This window comes from Stegastes partitus, unplaced genomic scaffold, assembly GCF_000690725.1.
Source record: "Stegastes partitus isolate 25-593 unplaced genomic scaffold, Stegastes_partitus-1.0.2 Scaffold36, whole genome shotgun sequence".
Classification (NCBI taxonomy): domain Eukaryota; kingdom Metazoa; phylum Chordata; class Actinopteri; family Pomacentridae; genus Stegastes; species Stegastes partitus.
Genome location: NW_007577767.1, coordinates 1079881 through 1102018, shown reverse-complemented (window position 1 = coordinate 1102018; position 22138 = coordinate 1079881). Strand labels below are relative to the sequence as shown.

The 22138-nt window shown below is 41.7% G+C and overlaps 1 protein-coding gene across 4 annotated transcripts in view; it reads left to right on the top strand.

The window, feature by feature from the left end:
• pxdn (peroxidasin) overlaps positions 1 to 17550 on the top strand; it is a 54303-nt gene extending 36753 nt beyond the window's left edge. For 3 of the 4 annotated variants that reach the window (XM_008302379.1, XM_008302371.1, XM_008302387.1), the window contains 10 exons: positions 819 to 927; positions 2817 to 2974; positions 4983 to 5989; positions 6080 to 6576; positions 6828 to 6962; positions 7197 to 7405; positions 10891 to 11002; positions 11207 to 11339; positions 13011 to 13124; positions 14809 to 17550. In XM_008302379.1, the coding sequence (XP_008300601.1) occupies positions 819 to 927; positions 2817 to 2974; positions 4983 to 5989; positions 6080 to 6576; positions 6828 to 6962; positions 7197 to 7405; positions 10891 to 11002; positions 11207 to 11339; positions 13011 to 13124; positions 14809 to 14952 (2618 nt within the window). In that variant the 3' untranslated portion in view covers positions 14953 to 17550. Of the gene's footprint in view, positions 1 to 818; positions 928 to 2816; positions 2975 to 4982; positions 5990 to 6079; positions 6577 to 6827; positions 6963 to 7196; positions 7406 to 10890; positions 11007 to 11206; positions 11340 to 13010; positions 13125 to 14808 lie in introns of those variants that run through there. The other variant, XM_008302396.1, reaches the window with a different exon arrangement.
• The last annotated feature ends 4588 nt before the right edge of the window (positions 17551 to 22138 follow it).

The following is a 22138-nucleotide window of genomic DNA, read 5'->3' as shown; positions in this document are numbered from 1 at the left end:
CTTATATGATTCAGCTGAATATATAGAGCATGAGTGAACCCAAGGTCTATTTACAATGTTTTGATGCTCGAAGCATTTAAATGCATGTGCACTTAACCCCAAGCGGTGACTTTTTTCGCACTGTGGCCTAATTTTTCACTGCGATGTAAACCACTATGGAAACAGCCCAGCCATGGATATAAGTTAGACGACTTAGAAATTGCCTTCGTACAGTATGGCACAGATATAAACACTAATTATATTATAGGGGGGAAAAAACATAAATTTACTTGTTTCAGTTCAACAAAGATTGAGAAATCCTTGAATCCACATGTACAACATGACTGTTGGATGCAGCCAAATCACTTCTCGGTTGTGTTGAAGTGCAAATAGTTTTATTGTTTTACAGAATCTAGTGCAAACAGTATATTTGTGGCCAATTTTTGAGACATTTAGAATGAAATATTTTTGATTAAATATCACAATTCCAAGCTAACATTTAGTTATTTTTCCTGACAGAATCACGTGTCACACGTGATACGTTCAAGGGCATTCAGGAAGTGTCAATTCTTTCTGTTTTCACAGTTTCTAGCTCTGGTCAACAGAATAATTTGGGCATTTATTTTAAGAGAGGATGCCTTTCAAACCTGTGTGTGTGTGTTGATTAAATTTGGTTTAATATAAGTTAAATGAAGAAATTCCTTAAGAAAAAGGAATGTACCACATAATACGAGGGTAGAAAATATGTGTTCTGTTATTTATGGCTGTGTGCAACTTTTTGTCCCCTAATCAGTTCAGCTTGGCTCTAATCGAGCTGTCTGCCTCATTGTCTATGTCAGTGCCTGCAGTCAGCAGAGAGGGAGACACCTTTGTGAGCACATCCATTGAGCAGGCCATCCGAAATGTGGACAGTGCTATTGAGTCTACAAGGAGACGTCTCTTTGATGGGTAGGATATGAGAAACTCACACATCAAACACAAACACAACCACTCAGGTATTCACACTGCCTTTTAAGTGATTTAATCAGAAACTGTTTTCCGTTGTGTGTTAGCACACATAATGGCTACCGCATGTGTTAGGGTTTATTTTAAAGTTGTAGTGCAAATTAAGATCATGTGTAATATACTAACATTTCACAGTTTACTGCACTGCCAGCTTAAGAGACCACGTCCAGCATCTTGCTGTTTCAGTGTGCAAAATTTCTAGTAGTAAAATTTTAGCTCCAAATAGAAATGATATAAGCAGCAGTTCAGCCAGTTATGCAGCTGCAGACAATATTTATGACTCCTTATTAACATTATAACTTTGTTTTACGTACCTTTGTTTTATTTTTTAGTATCTTGGTATGTACTTCTTATGTCTTTAATTTCTTTATGCCAGCCTTTAATATGTTTTGCTTTGTAATTTGATTCTTGTCATAATTGTGAAACGTATTTACACTTATGTAGCACCTATTGGAAGATGAAGGTAATAAAGCCTTTTATTTCTTCGGTAAAGTTTTCTTTCCATTATGACATGCAGGTGATTTCAGCATAGCTCTTAGAGGTTTCCATCCTGTTGAATGATGTGGTTGGCAGTTCTACTTTTCTTGGCACACACACACACACACACTGTGCCCACTCATGTACACACATAGACACACATGAGCACTCAGTGGTAACCACATGTGAGACAAGGGGATTTCCAGTTCTCTTTAATGACAATCACAGAATGAGATGTAGTCTCCTGTTTAGCTGATGGCATCAGTGTCTTTGATCATTTGGAAACAATGAAGAATACCACAGGAGAACAAGAATATATCAGAAGACGAGCCAGCACCACTAACGACTCTGACTTTGAAACACATTCTCAAATGTCAGACAGTTAGACCTTGAACGCTGTTTGCTGATCGTAACTGTTCCTTATGAAACAAAGTGCATCTGTGTGGCCAGCTTTTTACATTATCACAACTAAGAGTGATTAAGGCAGCATTTTCTCCCATAAAAATAATACTGTAAATGCAACAGTTGTCCTGGTTTGAGGCTGGACTGACACTAATGCGGTGCCTGACGGAGGGCGTGTCTCGACTTTGAGGAATGTCTTTACTGGTGAATCACAGTAACATTTTGAATTAAAACCCAATTAGATACATGACACCTGTGTTGCCGCTTGAAAAGTTGAACTTTTCTTTCTACCAAAAGCAAAGCAAGCAAAGTGAAGCAATGGACTCACAATTTATTTTGGCAATGCCTGATGTTATCCCGTAAGAAATGAACGAGAATTGTTTTATTGTTTGTTTCATCTTGAGCTAGGTGAAATACCTCTGGATATGTTGCATGGCCAAATGGTTAAAAGTCCAACTCTGCATGATCTTTAAAGGCTGGAGCTGGATGTTTGAAAGTAGCTGGAGGTGCAAATAAAGCAATCTAGCTGTCTTCAAGAGGGAGCACAGGAAGGATCAACACAGTCATGTACACAAACTCAGAGATAGACCTATGATGGAGGAAACCACTCAGATGTTTGTACATATTTTAGGCCTCTCCTTGTTTGAACTCTTTGACCTTCCATAGTTGAGGCATAAAAAGATCTCTGCGTTTCCTGCCCTTGAACACAAACACTAAATGACCCAGAGGACTGTATTTCATTTTAAATTTATTCTGAAATTGATGTTTTCTCCTGCTCTCGTTTAATTTGTCATTGCTTTACCCATTCCTGCTCCCGCATATTTTTCTCCTGTTTCTCATTGACTTTCTTGATTTTTCCTCTAAATAACATATTTATTATCTCCTGTCCTTCATCACTCTTTCTTCTCTCCCTCCTTTCTTACCCTCTTTCTCCCTGTCCCTCATCCCTCCAGTCAGCCTCGTACCCCAGGAGAGCTGCTCGCTCTTTTCCGATATCCACGTGATCCCTATACTGTGGAGCAGGCGCGTGCTGGGGAGATCTTCGAGCAGACTCTTTTGCTCATTCAGAACCATGTTAACCAGGGTCTCATGGTCGACACCAACGGCACCGGTGAGGCTGATGACAAAATAATGCACCGTGTCACTTCTAAAAAGGTGCAGGGTTGTTGTACCTTTTCTGCTTTGTGCCGTGCCTATCTGTTACTGTGCAACTGTGTAAAACATTCTGTAACTATTAAGAATTTAATGAAAGACATGCCTGTAATGTAAAATATGTTAAAGTTTCAAAAGAAAAAGAACATGTCTCCAAGTAAAATGTTCATGTTGAGTATGAAAATTGGTAAAACTCCATGTTTAGGGTATGTTTTTTTTTAGATTGAGAATGCACGTGGAAATGAAAATCTTTTAAAAACTTGAACTTATTTTCCTACACAAACATTGCAAGTCTAAAACAATAAGCTTGTTGTGTCCAAAAATCTCACCATGCTTCATTATTCTTGTATTTATACACACATATACAAACTAAACATATTTATTGTTTCTTCGTTCTGGCCTGAGTTTTGACAAATGACAGCGATCTTGCAGAACATACATAGCACTAAAGTTTCACTGTGGATTCAGTAAGAAGCTTCCATCCAGTTTTCTAAGCAAAATCTTATGAAGCCAGTAATTTAATTCTGTCTATGTATTGTTACTGTGAGCAACAGTTGGCTGTGTATAAGCCCTCCATCTGTATGCCATTTTCTCTTAAGCATGGCCTAAGGGATAGAGACGTAATCATGGAGCAGTTGACGAGGAGCCTGTAAACAGTTTTATTAGTCATATGTCACACCGCACAACACTTAACCTACAATCACTGTGGGCACAGGACAAATTTTAAAACGACTGGTGCTTGTGGACAGATTTTCTCAATTATGCATGCATGTGTGGAGGTTGGGGGAGCACGGATTGATTTGGATGTTTATATGCATAAGCATCTGACTTCGTATGCTGTGCATGGAAAAGTGTCCAGTGGTTGAAAGAAGAAAACTGGTTCTCTGTGTATTTTGACTTTATGGTGCATGATGAAAGTGATCATTGTAATTAAGAGTTCCATTTAACACCACAAAGGTTAGGTGTCTACAAAGTTGGTCATTATATGATGTCTTATATGTTGTACTTTGGACTTATTCTGATTCCAAGATTATATCTGTGTATATTATAGATTTGTAAGGAAAAATGCCAGACTAATAGCATGTACCATGAAGAAGACTTGCACATTGTCGAGACAGAAATTCAGGTTAAAGTCAATGTTGGGGAAAGAGAGAAAGGGAAAGAAATAGAGCTCTACTGTGTTTTCATTACTTATGCCAACAACATAGTTCATTGTTGCACTGGCCCCATCCAAGCTAACAGAGAGATTTCTGCCCGTCAGCAGAAACAAACGTGTTGTTTTTATTGTATCTCCACTTTATCTGGGAGAGCAACTCCATTTCCCCGTACTTTCTCCGTTCTTTTTTTAACTCACACACACGCAAGATCATACAAAAGCACACACAGCACTCTAATAATGTGTATAAAGTGAGAATGAGGTGGTGGCTGGTTATGTCATTTAGACAGGAAGTCTCACCTAACCCTCATTGAAGTTGGTGGCACAAGCTTACCACTTAACACACCACATTGGTAACACATAACAGCCACACATACACATTGATATGCTTCACACTGGAGCTTTTACAGAGGAGCTCTCACATATCAAAGCAAGTCAGGGCATGTTTGTGACATACCGCGACCTGTGCCCTCAGAACAGGAGGTGCTTTCCTCACTCACAGCCAGCAGCAGCAAATGACTGCATCTACAACACATCTTTGACTGAGGTGTTCACACAGACAGAGAAAGGACACAGGACACACTCATATCAACAAAGCTCATTGTCCATACATGAAATAGGCCAGGGGCAAGGGCAGTCCATTCTGAAGAAGGGATTTTACAACAAGTGGTCTGATTGATTAAGGGTAGAACTAAATATTTTGTTACTTGAAATATTTACAAATCTAAAATTAATTTATTTCCACAAATCCCTAGCCTTTTAATGTTTATCCAGACTCTCAAGGTGTTACATTTTTGTTGCCTTTCCACAGCATTTCGCTACAACGACCTGGTATCCCCCCACTTTCTGGACGTCATTGCCAATCTATCTGGCTGCACAGCTCACCGCCGCTTCAACAACTGCTCTGACATTTGCTTTCACCAAAAGTACCGCAGCCACGATGGTACCTGCAACAACCTGCAGCACCCTATGTGGGGCGCATCACTCACTGCCTTTGAAAGACTCCTGAAATCTGTCTATGATAATGGTTTTAACCTGCCCAGAGGTGCCACTGAGCTGGTGCATAATGGTTATAGGTTGCCACTGCCGAGACTGGTGTCCACCACGATGATTGGAACAGAGACCATCACTCCCGATGACCGCTACACTCACATGCTGATGCAATGGGGTCAGTTCCTCGACCATGACTTGGACTCAACAGTGGCAGCCCTCAGCCAGTCACGGTTTTCAGATGGCCAGCTGTGTGCTCAGGTCTGCACCAATGACCCACCGTGTTTCCCGATCCAGTTCCCACCCAATGACCCACGGCAGCTGCGCAGTGGTGCCCGCTGCATGTTCTTTGTGCGATCCAGCCCTGTGTGTGGCAGCGGGATGACATCTCTGCTCATGAACAGTGTATATCCAAGAGAGCAAATCAACCAGCTGACCTCTTACATTGATGCCTCAAATGTCTACGGCAGCTCACGGCATGAATCAGAAGAAGTCCGTGATTTGGCCAGCCAAAGGGGTTTGCTCCGCCAAGGTATCATACAGCGAACAGGAAAGCCACTTCTGCCGTTTGCCACTGGACCACCTACTGAGTGTATGAGGGATGAGAATGAGAGTCCAATTCCATGTTTCTTAGCCGGAGACCACCGTGCTAATGAGCAGCTTGGTTTGACTGCCATGCACACAGTGTGGTTCAGGGAACACAACCGCATAGCTACAGAGTTACTGAGACTGAACCCCCACTGGGACGGGGACACCATCTACCATGAGGCCAGGAAGATAGTGGGGGCCCAAATGCAGCACATCACCTACAGTCACTGGTTGCCAAAGGTAAGGTGATTGTAGTGTTGCTTTGTTATGCTGCTCAGATTTTTTTTAAATAGTTTTATACCTCTGAATTTCATATTCCTTTTCTCCTAGATCCTTGGTGAAGCAGGCATAAAGATGATGGGGCCATACACTGGTTATGACCCCAATATTAACGCTGGCATCTTTAATGCATTCGCCACAGCTGCTTTCCGGTTTGGGCATACCCTCATCAACCCAATACTCTACAGGTTAGATGAGGACTTCCAACCTATCCCTCAGGGACACATCTCTCTGCATCGGGCCTTCTTCTCCCCGTTCCGCATCGTGAATGAGGGTGGCATTGACCCACTCCTGCGTGGGCTCTTTGGTGTCGCTGGTAAAATGCGTGTTTCCACACAGCTTCTGAATACAGAGCTGACTGAGAGGTTGTTCTCAATGGCCCATGCTGTAGCTCTGGACCTGGCAGCCATGAATATACAAAGAGGAAGGGATCACGGCATACCACCATATAATGATTACAGGACCTTCTGTAACCTGACCTCAGCTCAGACGTTTGATGACCTGAGGAATGAGATCAAGAACCCTAATGTCAGAGAGAAACTACAGAGGTAAATGTACACTCTAGATAATTATTAATATTTTTAGACTCTTAGATTTGCAGTAAATGAAATCAAGTAATCTGCAGGCTTGAACCATACCTGTTAAGCGTATAAAGAATGCCCAGTCTTTGTTGGATTCTTGTCATTATTTTCAGGCAAACAATCTTGCTTTGATTCCCTTGAGTCACTTCTGACTAAATTCTGGACTGCAACATGTTTTATGTAACACAGTGTCCCTGACCATTTTTCCCAAATACCAGACTGTATGGAACTCCTCTGAACATTGACCTGTTCCCTGCCCTGATGGCTGAAGACCTGGTTCCTGGCAGTAGATTGGGGCCCACCCTCATGTGTCTGCTTGCAACTCAGTTCAAACGCCTGCGGGATGGTGACAGGTATAGTAAGGTCCCAACACATCTTACCTCACCATTCACCAACACATTGCCTGATGATGTGAAAGAATGCCTCTGATTCACTCAGGCAGTCATGTTCATGTTCACTTCTTGGTTGCATCTCTCATTTTCAATTGTGATAAAAACCAAAACCAAGATATGATATTTGAAAGTAAAAAGGGTAAAAAGCATTTTGTTTCATTTTTCTCATTCCTTAGCTGTTTCTGTCATTTTCAGGTTCTGGTATGAAAACCCAGGTGTGTTCACTCCTGCTCAGCTGACCCAGCTCAAGCAGGCTTCTCTGACTCGAGTGCTTTGTGACAACGGTGACAACATCACACGCATCCAGCAGGATGTGTTCAAGGTGGCCGAGCTGCCCCACGGCTACAGCAGCTGTGACGACATCCCTCAGATCGACTTGCGCATGTGGCAAGACTGCTGTGAAGGTAAGAAGAGTTATAGGTAGCATGTTGCTTTCTTCTTGTACACAATCCCATTGACACACATAAGGCCATATAAGAGGGGTATAGACATATCTAAGTCACAGGGTCACACTGGTCCATTATCCGGGCTGTTTTGTAAAAACAAAGAATGATACTATCTTTTGTGTTTGTTTGATAAAATCTTCCTCAAGGCACACTAGCCTCATAGTAATCACAGGTCGTAGGTTGCAATTTAGAACTCCCCTTTTGAAAAGAAGACGGTTATTCTTTGTGTGCAATTGACTTGACAGCACTCCTGCCTGCATGGCTCAGATGTCATTCATTGTGAATAATGTTTGACTGTGTGTGAAACTTGGAACAAGAATAAAAAAAACTAATTTATTCCAGCTTTAGTGTCTTAGTACAATAAAAAGGAAGTTTGATTATAGAGAAGCAACATTTGGGATCATTTGTTAGTTGCTTCAATACGGGCAGGACCTACTTCTGTTCCATGTTAATTTTTACTCATTGTGAAATAAGCATAAAATAAAGTTTGAAGTCAGATATCATGAAATGTAAAGCCTTTGCTACTCTGCTGGATCACCACTTTATTAGAACAGCAGATCACTTCTTACTTGCTCATGACATAACCAATGTTATGGCTTGCAGATACTGATGCTGATTGTAGAAGTAGTCTGGGGTAAGAGATGGTATTTGAAGTCCTGAATGTTTAAACATTCCACCCATGGGTGCAGCTCACAAAGCCAAAAGGAGGCACCCGTGCTGTTACAATAAACCAGCATGAGAGTATATAGTGACTGTTTGCTTTCTATCATGTATTACGTTTTCACGTGGTCCGTTCATCTCATTCTCATAAACACAGTATCTCAGGAACGCTTTGAGGGAATTTCACAAATGTCCACTTGGGCTGAAGGCTGAACTGATTAGATTGTTGTTTAAAATGTTTTTGGCCACAATTTAAAAATTCATACATCAATATTGACAAAATTTCACATAAATGTCTAAAAGGATAAAATGGTGAGGTGATGAGCTCGTACTGTTTCTGACTATTATTCATCATCAAAGGAATAGAAGGAGAGATTGTGACCATATTTCATATTTGGTTGGATACTGAATTGGTGACACTATTCATTTGTGTCCATCTAGAAACTGTGGCGTGCCAGGTTGAAGATGTGTGTGAAGCATCCATGTTTTCAAATTTGCAACTTCTTTTTAGCAACATCCATGTTTGAGACATTGTCTTCTATCGTTGCTACAACTTTGTGTCCTATCAGAATCAGCTTTATTGGCCAAACATGGATACTTTTTTGTTGTTTGTTAGCAAACAAAATAAAAGTTCAATGAACGTAGTCACTTCAAAGCCTCTACTACATACGAGGTGTAATGAAAGTTCAGAAACCACACCTACAAAAATCATGCAGTGCTTCCAGCGCTTTTACAAGTTTAGAGATTTCCTGGAAGTCCATTTATGTAGACATGTCAAGCACCATCTGCAATGAACACTAAACTGTGTCAAAACACTGACCCTTGAACTTGAATTTCATTTTACGGAATAGGAAGAAGTGTTGGGGAGCCAACTCTAGCCAGTAGGACAGTGGAGGGCCACATTGTGTTGTTGTGGCCAAAAACACTTCACACATAATCACTGTGCTGTGACCAGGCACAGAGTGCATTGGAGCATCCACATGGCATTGTGCTACAGTTCAGGGCGCTTGCACAAACTTGTCCCTCAGACACCTCAGGATGTTACAGTGGAGCTCTGCATTTATAGTCCAACCCTCCAGGACAAATTTCTGGTGCACTGGAGGAAATAACAAGCATGCTCCTGGTGCTCCTGACCTCATGCGCCTTGGCCAGTTTTGGAAAGAGTACGCTTCCACTGTGAAACCTCCTGTTCCTTCTCTTGGGGGCAGTAGCAGTAGACCCATGTTTGGTCACCAGTGATGATTCTCTACATGAAGGTTGGCTCGTCACGGCTGTTGACTGACACAGAATGTGATGTTTGCTCTCTGCTTCAGTTTATAGTCCATGGACAAGTTGCAAAGGTTCACCTTTCAGTGGTTACAAAATCAAGTCTGTTGCTATTGAACACAGTTGCACACAGTCTCCCTACTTGTGACAGTTACTGCTTACACGTTGCATGCACATGACCATGATACGCTCTGTGCACGCCCACATCAAAATACTTCAGAACTGTTTGATCACCATTTGTATATGACTCTGAACAGACATGGACATGAACAGCAACTTGACTGGTGGCAAAGTCATACAAACACAGTCAGTCTGTGAGATATGCAATGATTGTTTTAACAAAAGACTTAGCCATCATAATGTTGAACTTTTTTGAATAAGCTTTACGTATGAGCAGAATGTTTTTTTGTTTTGTAGCACCCACACTCAGAATTTCCCCCAGCTTAAACTCAGGGTGTAAGACTTTCATGTTCACAAACTGCTCCAGTAACTTTTTTTTTATCCTCTTGGTTTTTCACTGACTCAACGTGAACATTTACAGCCTGCAGTGAAACACACAGCTAAAGTCTTTTTACCTTTTTCCATTAAATTGCTTATGATGTCATGCAAGAGGCATTGTGGGGGAAAAAAAGCATACATATCACATTACTATGTATGAACTCCAGATTCTACCCCCAAGCATCTGTGATTTCATATGTTTGGGCTTCAGTCACCAGTCACAGAGTGTCAGTAACATCTCACACAGATTAAGGTTGGTGTGTACCAAATTCACTTGGACATCAATTTACAGTAGCTATGTGAGTGCTGGTATTTTCTAATAGACAAAATCACGTTACTCTCATACTGACTTAGTTATAAAGCGCTGCTCAAGCGCTAATCATAAATGAGTTTCACAAGCTTTTTTTTTTGGTTTTTTTACAGATGTGGATTTGCTGCTCAGTCACATGAGTGAATGATTTCAGCTAATCTGTGTGCACTGACTCATGTGTCCACTCAGAGCAGTATTCCAAAAAATGTTATGCTGGGTTTGGAATAAATAATGTGTTTTTTTTTAGAGGTTAAAAGAAAATGTTCAGCACAAATTCAATTCAATATTCAGTTCAATATTAATAATCATCATATGACTTATTGGTGTCAAAATTTGGCAGTTTGGTCAAAGGATTGAACCGCCCTGTAGTTAGGTGGCCTCATCACTACATTGTCTTTGGAGAACAAGCTACAGTGGACATGTTTTATTTTTGGTTTGTTTGTCTTTTTTTTTTCTTTACATTTTAATAGAAGGCACCAATGATGATGCCTATGATGCCTTTTAATTAATCTTGGTACCTCCTAGATTGTGATTCTAGCTGCTTTGACAAAATGTACTGCATAAGAAAAGAGCAAAGCTAATAAGACTATCCAGCCAGAAAGAAAGATTTGCTGGTTTTTTTTTTTATGGCCTTTTTCTCTCCATTTCTGTAATTGGTTTTTCCTCTGTTGGTTAACTGCAGTGTGTTGTGTTTTGTTTGACCCATCAGACTGTAGAACCAAGGGTCAGTTCAATGCCCTGTCGTACCACTTTAGGGGACGCAGATCAGCTGAGCATAGCTACAAAGAGGACAAACCTGCCAACAATATCCAGGAGAACAGGTAAGACAACAAGGCAAACTTCAGGAGTTAATGTATAAAAATGCATCCAAAGTGTCCTTTGCAACCTGATGACAATTTGCAATGAGGAGACAAATTTTGCATATACTGCTCATATGTTGAATGGAAGATGCTAAATGTTTGGTAAGACTTTGTGGTGTTACAGAAATATAATGTAATGCTATATCTGTACGTTTGTAATTGCAGATCAATGGAGGAAGCCGTAGGAAGTCTTGCAAATGTTACTGTGACCTCCAAAAAGAGCACTGAACCCTCAATTAATGACTTCCAGGATTTTGTCTCTGACATGCAGAAGACGATCACAAGCTTACGAAAGCAGGTGGGTTTCTGTATCTTGCCCCTGTACATGTGTTACCCTTGTGTATGTTTTACTGCAGAGGTGGACTGATAATGGTAAAGTGGTCAAATAGGTCAATCAAGTATTCTACTGTGCTGCCAAACTGGTACCTGCACTAGGACTTAGCTGCTGTCACACAATGCATTGTACAAAACCAGAGACACAACATTCAGTGTCTTGAGTATGACACACTATATGATATTATCCAATGGTAGAGGCTGGAATTTAAATTATGCAGCAAAATCAAATCAAATTAGAATGATCATTCTTTTGAGAAGGTGCAGGCAGGCACCATCAATACACATATTCAGTTACAACATTAAAACCACTTACAGTTGAAGTGAATAACATTGATCATTTCAAACAAGGTGATGTGTTGATAGCAGGAAAATCGGCAGTGTAAGGATCTGAGTGACTTGGACCAGGGCCAAATTAGAATCTTGCACCATTTGCTCTGGGTCAGAGCAGCTTAAAAACAGCATGGCTCAAAGGGTGTTCCCAGGATGCAATGGTTGGCACCTACCAAAAGTGGTCCAAGGAAGGACAACCAGGCGCTGTGGGTGTCCAGGGCTCACTGTGCGGGGTGAAGGTTGGTCCATGTGGTTCAGTCCTACAGAAGAGCTACTGCTGCACAAACTGCTTCAAGCCATATTGCTGTTCTGATAGAAAGGTGTCATGACACACTTTGTATTGCAGCTTGCTGCATATGGAGTAGCTGCAGACTAATCAGAGTCCATGCTGACACATATTCACTCCAGAAAACTCTTGCAATGGAAATGTGAACATCAGAACTAGACTAATGAAGCAATGGACGAAACCTGGTCTGATGAACCCTCATTTTTTTTTAAACATCATATGGACAGATGGGTGCATGTGCGCTGTTTACATGAGGAGGAGATGCAGCAGGATACACTATAGGAAGAAGTCTAGTCTTCTGAGGCAGCTTTATGCTCTTGACAATATTCTGCTGGGAAACCTTGGGTACTGGCATTCATGTAGATGTTGATTAGACCCGTAGCAGCTGCCTAAACACTGTTGTAAACCACCTGTATCCGTTCATGGTAACAGTATTCCCTGATGGCAGGGGCCTCTTTTAGCATACTGCTGTCATACTGCTAACATTGTCCAGGAGGATCATGACCAAGAGCTCAGGGTGTTGACTTGGCCTTCAAATTCCACAGGTCTCCAGTCCAATCAAGCACATGTGGGATGTGCTGGCAAAATAAGTGTGATCCAAAGGAAAAGCTGCTAGTGTCTTGGTACCTGATAACCAAGGACACCTTTAAGAGTGGTGTGTTGTTCATGCCACAATGGGTCAGAGCTGCTTAGGTGGCAGGAGGGGGACCAGCACAGAATTAGGCAGGTGGTTTTAATGTTGTACCTGATTGTTGTACAGCTCTTTTAGAGTACCTTTTATACAGAAAGTGAAGGTTATGTATTTTTGCATTTTTTACAACTCAATACGTGTCTTGCTCTCTCAAGTGGCATCTTGATATTATGCCTTAGGCTAACACTGACACTGATACAACCAAAGTCCCATACATACATACTTTCCGTTAACATCTCAGCAGCGATATATACCAACCTCCCTCCCACATTAACTCAGAGGTGCAAGTTCTCTTACTAAATGTTCTTTTCTTTGTATTTTCGCAGATTAAAAGACTTGAAGCCCGTCTGAGCAAGACTGACTGCACTGATAGTGAGGGACGTGAGCGAACAGATGGAGAAAAGTGGAAGAAGGACTCCTGTACCATATGCGAATGCAGAGTATGTTAACATTTCAATCAATACGCAGTGCAGATGGTTCACACACACACACACACACTCATGCACACAGTGCTTAATCCTTATATTTTTCAATCTCAGAAGTTGATCATGTTCTGGTATCTCCATGTTACTCACTGAAGACAGGCTGAGCATCAAAACCACTTCTAGGTCTCCGCGGTTTCGATTCCCCGGTCTCTCTGTCTGGCTTTTGGATGTATTTCACCTCTTTAAGCACCTTTTGGCAGTACCCTCCTCCTGGCACCAGTGTACCAGCCACTTATCTGTCTTCATTCTTTATCTCTGACACTTTGTCCATGCCAGCTGCTGGCAGGGTTGATGGCAGCCTCATGCCAAACCTAACTGCCTCAGATCTTCGTCAGGCCTCCCTTTCACTCACACTATTTGTTATCTTTCCTTCTTAAAATGAGTTTTGCTCACCACATCTGATAACACACCTGTCAGTTTCTCCTCTATATTCCCCGCTGTCCTCTTGGCTTCCCTGGAACTATCTTCTTCCACTTCCAATGCCTTCAAGCAATTGTAGGAGTTTTGTAATAATTAAACCTAACAGGCTGAAACACAGTGAGGAGGACTGTCTGGGAAAGAACCGTCTCATTCAGCACGTTGTGCTGCTGCTGCAGCTCCAACACAAAGCATTTGTTGTTCTTTTCAGCCTTGTCCTTAAGCACTTTATCAGGTGTGTCACGGGCAAAACTTTATAGGTACTGTCCGATGCAGAACCAAAACTTGAGACTATGCCATCAAAATTAGTGACCAGCTCATAATATACATACTGAAAGCATTCATTCATTATTTTTTTACACATCTGAAGTTATGATACACACAGGGTGTCATACTGTTGTTGCTCTTAATTATGCTTTAGACCTGGGGCTGGATAATATAGCAGAAAAATGTATCATGATTAAATGTTCCTTATGAGCAGATATAACTACTTCTTGATTTTTTTTATGACATAGTTTTAAATAGGAACGGGAGAAAACAGGTTTAATATCAATCTCATCACTTTAGACTATTAATATTATCAAGACACACAGGTAATATGTTAATGTTAACACAGCAATGGAAAACACAAATAAATGCATTTGGTTACATTAATATGAATAAATAAGAAGAAATGAATCATCACACCTTGATAAAATTGCATAAGAAAGCAAGTAAAACCCAGAGAGCGACCAGGAAGAAGCCACTGCACTGCTGAGGTTATGGTTTAGAGCGGCTGGTCTGGACCGGGTATCACCAGACAGTGACCCTCTGAGGGCCTCCCTGTGCTCCCTGATATCCAAAAGCCCTTAAAGCGACCCGCCAGGAGGTCATCACTTAGCCGTTTGATATTTAATTTGCGTGGATGTTTTTTGACACCACAGGGATGTGACAGACTGTTTATGACCCAGAGAGGAAGCACGCTTTGGGTTGTGTTCATAGTAGCGTCGTACTTTGTATTTTTGTAATGTGCTTTGGTGACTGTTTGCATCTAATGCGTTTAAGTGAAACAATTAAACAACTGATGAAGTGTGTGTTGCCTGTACGTACGTCTGCCGTTTTATTTCAGACAAATATATGAAATGTCATCATGTTTGTGTATTTCTGCGCTCTTTTTCTTCACAGAATCTTGATCCTGGATTTGAATGCAGGCTAGTAACGGTCCTTCTCTTGTCCCCCACAGGGCGCACAGGTGACTTGCTTTGTGGAGTCTTGTCCAACACCTGAGTGCAAATGGCCCGTCAAGCTAAAAGGCACCTGCTGCCCAGTGTGCCTTGAGCAGGCTGATGTTGACAAGAGGCAAAAATCAGACACCCGCCATGAATAACCCTCAGGACCCCCTGACAATCCTCCTGACAAACACACGTCTGAAAGTCACACCATCACAATCAGACATATCGAGAGCGAAGATGAGACTCGTGAAGGTGCGCTGATCCACAGCCACTAATAACCTCGATAGACCCAACAGCCTCGCCTCAGTTCTTTTTTTTTTTGTTTTTTTTCTTATTTTAAATTTTGTTTTCTTTGATCAGGGGAGGGGTTGAATTTTTTTTCCTCCTCGTTTCTGCTAGTTGCCCCTCCAGGGCCAGCAGCCTGAGGCTTGTTTGGACATCCTCTGGCAACAAGCCAGCATCACTAAAATGGATATATTTCTGGACCGACGGGCAGATGGATGGATGAATGGATGGATGGATGGATGCATGGGTGGATTATAAGCAAGATGGACAAACCTCTCCTCCTTGCTCACTAAGGCTTCTGAAGTGTAACAGCTATTGTTGGCTTTCCTGCGACTAACACTTGATAACAAAACGCAGGGCCAGTTGCCGTTGATGAGCAGGAAAGGGAAGTAGATTGAAAGCCGGCAGCCATTTTGTTGTCTCACAAAATTTTCTCAGGTTAGAGATAACGAAAACTGGTGCTATTTTCCCCTTTTTTACTATGATTAATCACTAAATACGAACCTTCAAAGTATTGTCTTTTGTATGCAAAGCAACTTATATACACTCAGTATGTCAATTATTGCTACATCACGTTTGAGAGGATTGTTTTATTCAAACTAAAAGACTTTTTATGACTAGAGTTACTTCATCTATTAATCCACGGTGCTATATATCATGTTATTATTATGTATTATTTTCCCTTTTTGTATAAAAATGCTTACATATGAAGATAATGTGAAGCCCTAGAAAAATGTTTGTAATGCAAAAGTAATGTCTACTGATTCCTGCTCCTCTCTCCATAGATAACTTGTTAACTTACTTATTGTCTGTGCTGGCCTGTCCCGAGCTTGAGTGAGGTGGAGCCATGTGGCGCTCTCCATTGCAGGACACTCGATCCAGCTCTCGCACTGTTGTGCTCTTTTGCAAGTTTCATTTTGCTTTCAGAAAGCAGTGAAAGAATATCCATTTTTACCACTGTAATGTTGTGAACTTCCCAGTATTTTTTCTCAGCCTTCTAAAGCCAAATGTATGATTTAGTAACTTCTAAAACTACGTAAATAGCATGTCTCTATCTATGAAACTATGTATGAATGTCGTACTGGTCAGGATGTAGCCTTGGTACTGCTAACTCTACCACAGCAGTATTCTCCTTCTGACCTGCAGCAGTTGGTTTTTATTCATGTATAGACTACAGTACACACGACTGAAGGACTGCCTCTGTAACTGTCGACTGTTCTTCTCTGCTGTTGTGGATCTGCAGCTTTCTCGGCTCCAGTTTACGCAAGGACACGCTTGCATGCATTCCTTTGTCAAGCATCCACTTTGACTCCTCCTTTCTCCTTTGAGTTTTGTTCATGTGTAATGTTTCCCCCTATAAGGGCGGTCTTCAGTGTTGATATAGGTTAGGAATGCTTACCCAGCTCACGTTTCCTTGCCATATTGAAGATTTTGAGTGTGGAGTGACGTCATTCAGCGGAACATGTGTGCAGTGCAGACTTCTCTCGCCCTCTGACCCTCATTCCACTGTAATGGAAGCCATATGAGAGGGGAAGCAGGGGTAATGCTGGGGGAGGGGTGCTGATGATGGGGATATTGTGTCAATCACAACAAGTCTTTACCATTGTGAGACAAATTTATCCCCCTGACCTGGCCTTTCACATGCGCTGTTCACAGACAAATACCACTCCTTGTACTCCATGCACTGGCTCGCTTTGTTTAACACAAGTGATAGTTTTGTTTTCCTGTTTTGATTCGCTCCTAATTGTGTTGAAGCAGTTACGGTGTTTCTTTCCATTGTTTTCTTTATGTGGTAACGTTCTGAGCAAGCGTCTGTCACTAAACAGAAATAATACTCTGCGGAATGTTCCATTCAGGATTCCAGGAGGATTACGGGGCTGGAAGTCACACTGGTCAATTGGTATCATATCATATGTTCACATATACTGGACAGGTCAAACTGTGTTTACAGTTGTATATTTCTGACTGTGGCTTCTCCTATAACACCGTGTTACACCATGTGAGTAACACTGTGTGTTCTAATGTGTGTGTTTTACTGAATTCTGTATTTCAGTATATTATCATAAACCTCGTGCATGAATGAGTGTCTGACTCTCTTTCTGTCTCAGTAACAGGCTAAATGCATTTTGGCAAGAGTCCCATGTTTGGCTGCCAAAGCACTGTGAGCTCTCTTTGTTACCTGTCTTCATATTGATGTATCTGTTGTATTATTTCATTTTTATTTTCTGCTCTCATCATTGTTCCCTCTCTCTTTATTCCCCTTGTAAAAGTTCCAAGTGTCAATGGAATGCACTGCTCTGCAAGACTCAACATGCTTTACCTACACTGTCCCTTTAACCAGTGGTCAATGTGGATATACTAGTACCTATCATGACAGTTGTATTGTACCTTTGCCAAAGAATGGTTTGCACTGTAATGTATGCCTCTCGACAGTAATAAATAAATAAGCCACATTTGAATTACAGTCAGACATGTTGGTGCCTGTTCTTTTTTAGTTCCTGTCCCTGTGGAAGCTCGCTACTAAGAAGCGGATGAGATCAGCCTTAAGGACATGAGCTTTCATCAGCTCGTTAATGTTCTGTCAATGCTTAGACATCAGGGGATTTGGATTTTGCTTATCACAAAACACCGTGAAGTCCCTCTCCGGTAGTTGATTTATTCCCTAAAATTTACATATTGAGATTTTTTTCCGAGGAATTAACCCCTTGTTGTTTTCTAATGACTCAGATGTAACTCTACGCTGTCGCTTGCTCTCAAATGTGCAGGTCTATGAAGTCCCCACCTCTCTCCACCCACCGGTTTGCTGCAGCTCAAGCACACCAGCTCACCTTCAACTCTGCTCAAACACTGTAACACTACTCTCTGCTACACAACAGCAAGTTGTAATATTGGATTCATTTCGCCATGCATGTTTGAACCATCAAACAATTCCAAAGAAGAAGAATGACGGAGAGAGCTACATCTTCATCTTGTAAGTTCACAGGATTGGTTCCTTAGTTTTTCATTAATGACACAGTGGAAGTCAAGGTGGAAATGCTCAGCTACAGTAATGACTGCTTATGTTGCTCATATTGTGTCCTCTAGCATATGAAACCACCACATGGACATGGTAAAGTAAACCCTGGAGGGGGTCTTTAATTATGGATCTAATTTAGTACTTTGCATGTGACTCTGATTTACTGTGTTAGTGATCCTGCATTTTCTTAGGAGCCTAAAGTACCGTTTGGTATTTAATTTGCAGACTTGATGATACCTCCACCTCCTGTTTCTCTGTTTTAGCCATGTTAGTGGGCCTGCATTGTCTGCTGGTTTGTCTGTCATTCGTTTTACCGCTTTGGTCCAGACAGAAATATGTGAGTAACAATTGGATGGATGCTATGAAGGTTTTCAACAGACATTAAGGGTCCCCAGAAGACACTGGACCTTGGACATCCCCTCATCTTGTGTAGCATCATTATCAGATCAAAGTGTTCTCCTGTATGACCCAACTACTGAATGGATCTTATTAGCAAAATATTAACACCTCTAACTACTAAAGTGGCGCTGGTAAACATCCGTATGATGACAGCATTTAGCTCAAAGCTTTACAACATCAGCCTCCTGGAGCCATTAGAATTGCCGCCTCTCTGCCTTGTTCCTCTGCCTTTGGTCCTTTGCCAGAGTTTTACATGAGAAACATCACTATCTAAATTAAGTGTAGACAAACAAAAAAAAAGCTGCAAAGTTGTCGGGGAGGGATGTTTGCAAGGTGAGTAATACTGGCCATGGCAGAGTCCCAGGAACAATAACCCTGTGATGTTCCGCTGGCTGCAGACGGTTTGGGTTCGTGGCAAATTATCTCTGGAATTTTTCACATCAGTACTTGTGCTTTAGTACTGATCAGAACTTACTTGTAAACTTGACATCACACAAAGTTTTCTCCACTTTATCTCTGCTCCCACCCACCTCCATCTACACCCTGCTTTCTCTCCTCCATCCACATCTCTGTCTTGCTCTTTTCTGCCTCTCCCCACAGACTCAGCACTGGCAGCTGGGCGTGAGTGGACGGAGCCTCTGGAAGGAAAACTGGACCAGGAAATGAGGTTTCCAGTGGCTGCACAGATAAAAGGGCCTTCATCTTGTAGCCCAGCAGGAAAATACATTATCACCCTGACAACAAGGGACCTACCTTACTTAGAGAAAGGGAGATCTAAACATGAATACACACACATGCACTTCCTCCAGTTTGTTCTCTTATCTGCTGCGGAGTTTCCTTTCCATCTACCGACAGCAGTCAAAGGTCCCGGCTGTTGTTGAATGACCTCGGTTTGTTTCAGAGAGAGATGGAAAATCTGATTATGTAAGTGAGGAAGTCCTGTAGGTATCTGGGGCTGAATGTAGCCAAGCAATACGCACAAACATGTATCAACCAACCAGCCATTAGCCTGCAAAGTCTGTCTGAAGCATCTATTGATCCAGATGAGAATCTTCATCCAGTACTTTTCAGATCTTGAGGCAGACTACAGGAAAGAGGCAGAGGATTGTGGCTTCCAGGGTTTGGAAAGGACTCAAGCAGCTGCACAATCCTGGCTACCCAGCAAGCCTCTCCCTTCCCACTCATCACATACTGGAATTTCATTTAGGCAATTGGCTCTCAGCGTTGCACCTCTCACTCGCCAAGGTGGGGGATTCTTTCCCCTCTCTAATGGAACGTCATTCTCATTTCCAGAGCAAAGCGGATGAAAGAGAGAGAAGTGGTGTCCTGCTGAGGGAAAATAGGTTTTGCCTCCAGGGACTCAAAGGACTGCAGCTATGGCTTGTGACCCCCAGCGAGTGGGAAATGTCATGAGATGGCTTCCTGCTAGTGTTTTTGGCTTTGACACACAAAGCCACTGAGTTTACAGTGCAGGTGTTTGCACAGAGAGATGTAGTATGCATATTACAGCATGGAAAGGTGACTGTCTTACCTGCTTAAAATCACAAAAGATGCGGCTTAATGGCAAACTCAGCAATAAAATTCAGATTCCTGAGTTACTTTAAATTACAGTCTCGTTTTTTTGAGTAACTCAGTGTATTTGATAAAGTGAAGCATAACAAAGGCTGAAGTGCAAAGTTTGTCTCTTTGTTTAATGTGATAGTAAATGTCATGTCAGGTGTTTTCTTCTTTCTAACGTTGACATTGATATTTTCTGAGTAGTGGTGGCGCTAAAGGAAAAGTAGCAAATGATTAGGATCCATCCTGTTGGGATCATGAACATCCATACCAATTCTACCTGCATTCCAAACACCTCTTGAGCATGGAGGATGGACAAACAATGTGAACTATGAAACAGGTCACTCTAGTGATGAACCTTCAAAGAGCTGCAGACAGCTCAACAGGACATAGTCACCATGGCAACCTAACTTGCTCTTGCATTGCTCTAAGGACTAATCACAAGCCTTATGTCAGTTGATCAAAGACGATGAAAGTGATACGTGAGGTCACCTGTAGACATTCACCTACTTTGGATAAGATGATTTATGAAGACCTGAGGACCTGGAGGCTTAATGAACTGCAGCTGAGCAGGTTGGTGAAGATCTGAAAATAATTGTTCAACCAATCTAATCCATATCATTAGAAAAACTGGCATATATATATAAGTACATAAATGCACCTCCAACTTCAATCCACTGAAGGCGCTAGATTGTTTAAGGTGCATACATGAAACTTGGTGAAAAGAATCTGAGGACTGTCTCCAAATCAAATTTGTTCTGGGGACAGGCAGCACAGCGGTTAGCCTCACAGCTAGAAGCTCCTGTGTTCTTAGGAGGTCTCTTCAGCAAGTCTGTCTCCTTTGATGGACTGGCAACCTTTCACCCTAAGTCACCTGATAGTCTCCAGCCAAACCCTCTACAAGATAAAATGATGTACAGAAAATGGGCAGATGATTCCAGGAAGTTGAATAGCAAAAGAGAAGAAATTACAAAGATGCATAAGAACAGGTAGAAACACAATGGATTCCTATTGAGTTTCACTGTTTGGCGCCTAAATCTCAGCTATATGTGCAGCTCCACTTCAGCGAATTGTTCAGCTGTTCTATAAGTCTATGACAGAGTGGGCTGTAGTACTTAGGTTTGGTCTTGGTCAGATGTCTGGTCCAGCAGTATTTTAAATATAACTGGGTTGGTTCCATTCCAACTTCCACACACATAGACTCTCAGACCGAGTGCATGAGAGTTCTCACGAAGAATTTTTGTCGCTATTTTACACCTTTCTGTGAGTCCACATATCCGAGCCTGCAGATGCTCTGATCTATGGGACTTGCCTATAGTTCAACATTGGTGATGCACGAATGTGATTGTCCTGTTCCTCACAAAATGTACACAAACCAAACACGGATGGTGGGAAGTTTATCTGTCAGCATCTGGCTGCTTGCTGTTGTGGTTATTCATTGCATGGTTGTAAAGTTGTTTGTATTTTCAGTCAAACACAGGATTTACAGATGTTTATGGCTTTCCAGGCTTTGGTAGTTTGCTACAATCTCTAAACAGAGCAGCTGATCAAGCTGTGAACAAACTCTTTTTTTATAATGGTGATGCATTTTTTCCAAGCAGTGTATCCTGCTTTTGATTGCATTTTGAACCCTCACGAACTCGCACTGAAGTTCTACAGCTGTGACGCCAGTTAAGTCTGTGAGGGTTTGGTGATTAGGCCTTAGGGTGGAGATTGCGATTGGGACTTTGTCTATGTGCGCCCCACCCTTTCCCTGTCTGCATACTGTAAAAAGTGTCGGTTTCCCCGCATTAAACACTATCGGTCTTCCACTGCACTTTCCGTCATCAAAAGGCATAATAGTATCACAAATGCAGTGTCAGTTCTGGGTTCACAACTTGCTTTAATGATCTCAGGATCTGTCAGAACAAGACTGTGTTTAGGTTGTCAAACTGCCAACTAATGACAAAATAATTCATTAATGCACTTTTGTCATGCTGAAAGGATACCAAGGCAATAACCAACTGTAATCTTAAACTCGTCTCTCAACAGACAAGACAATGAGACACAATTGAGGACAGTTAAAATTTAAACAATGCTTCACT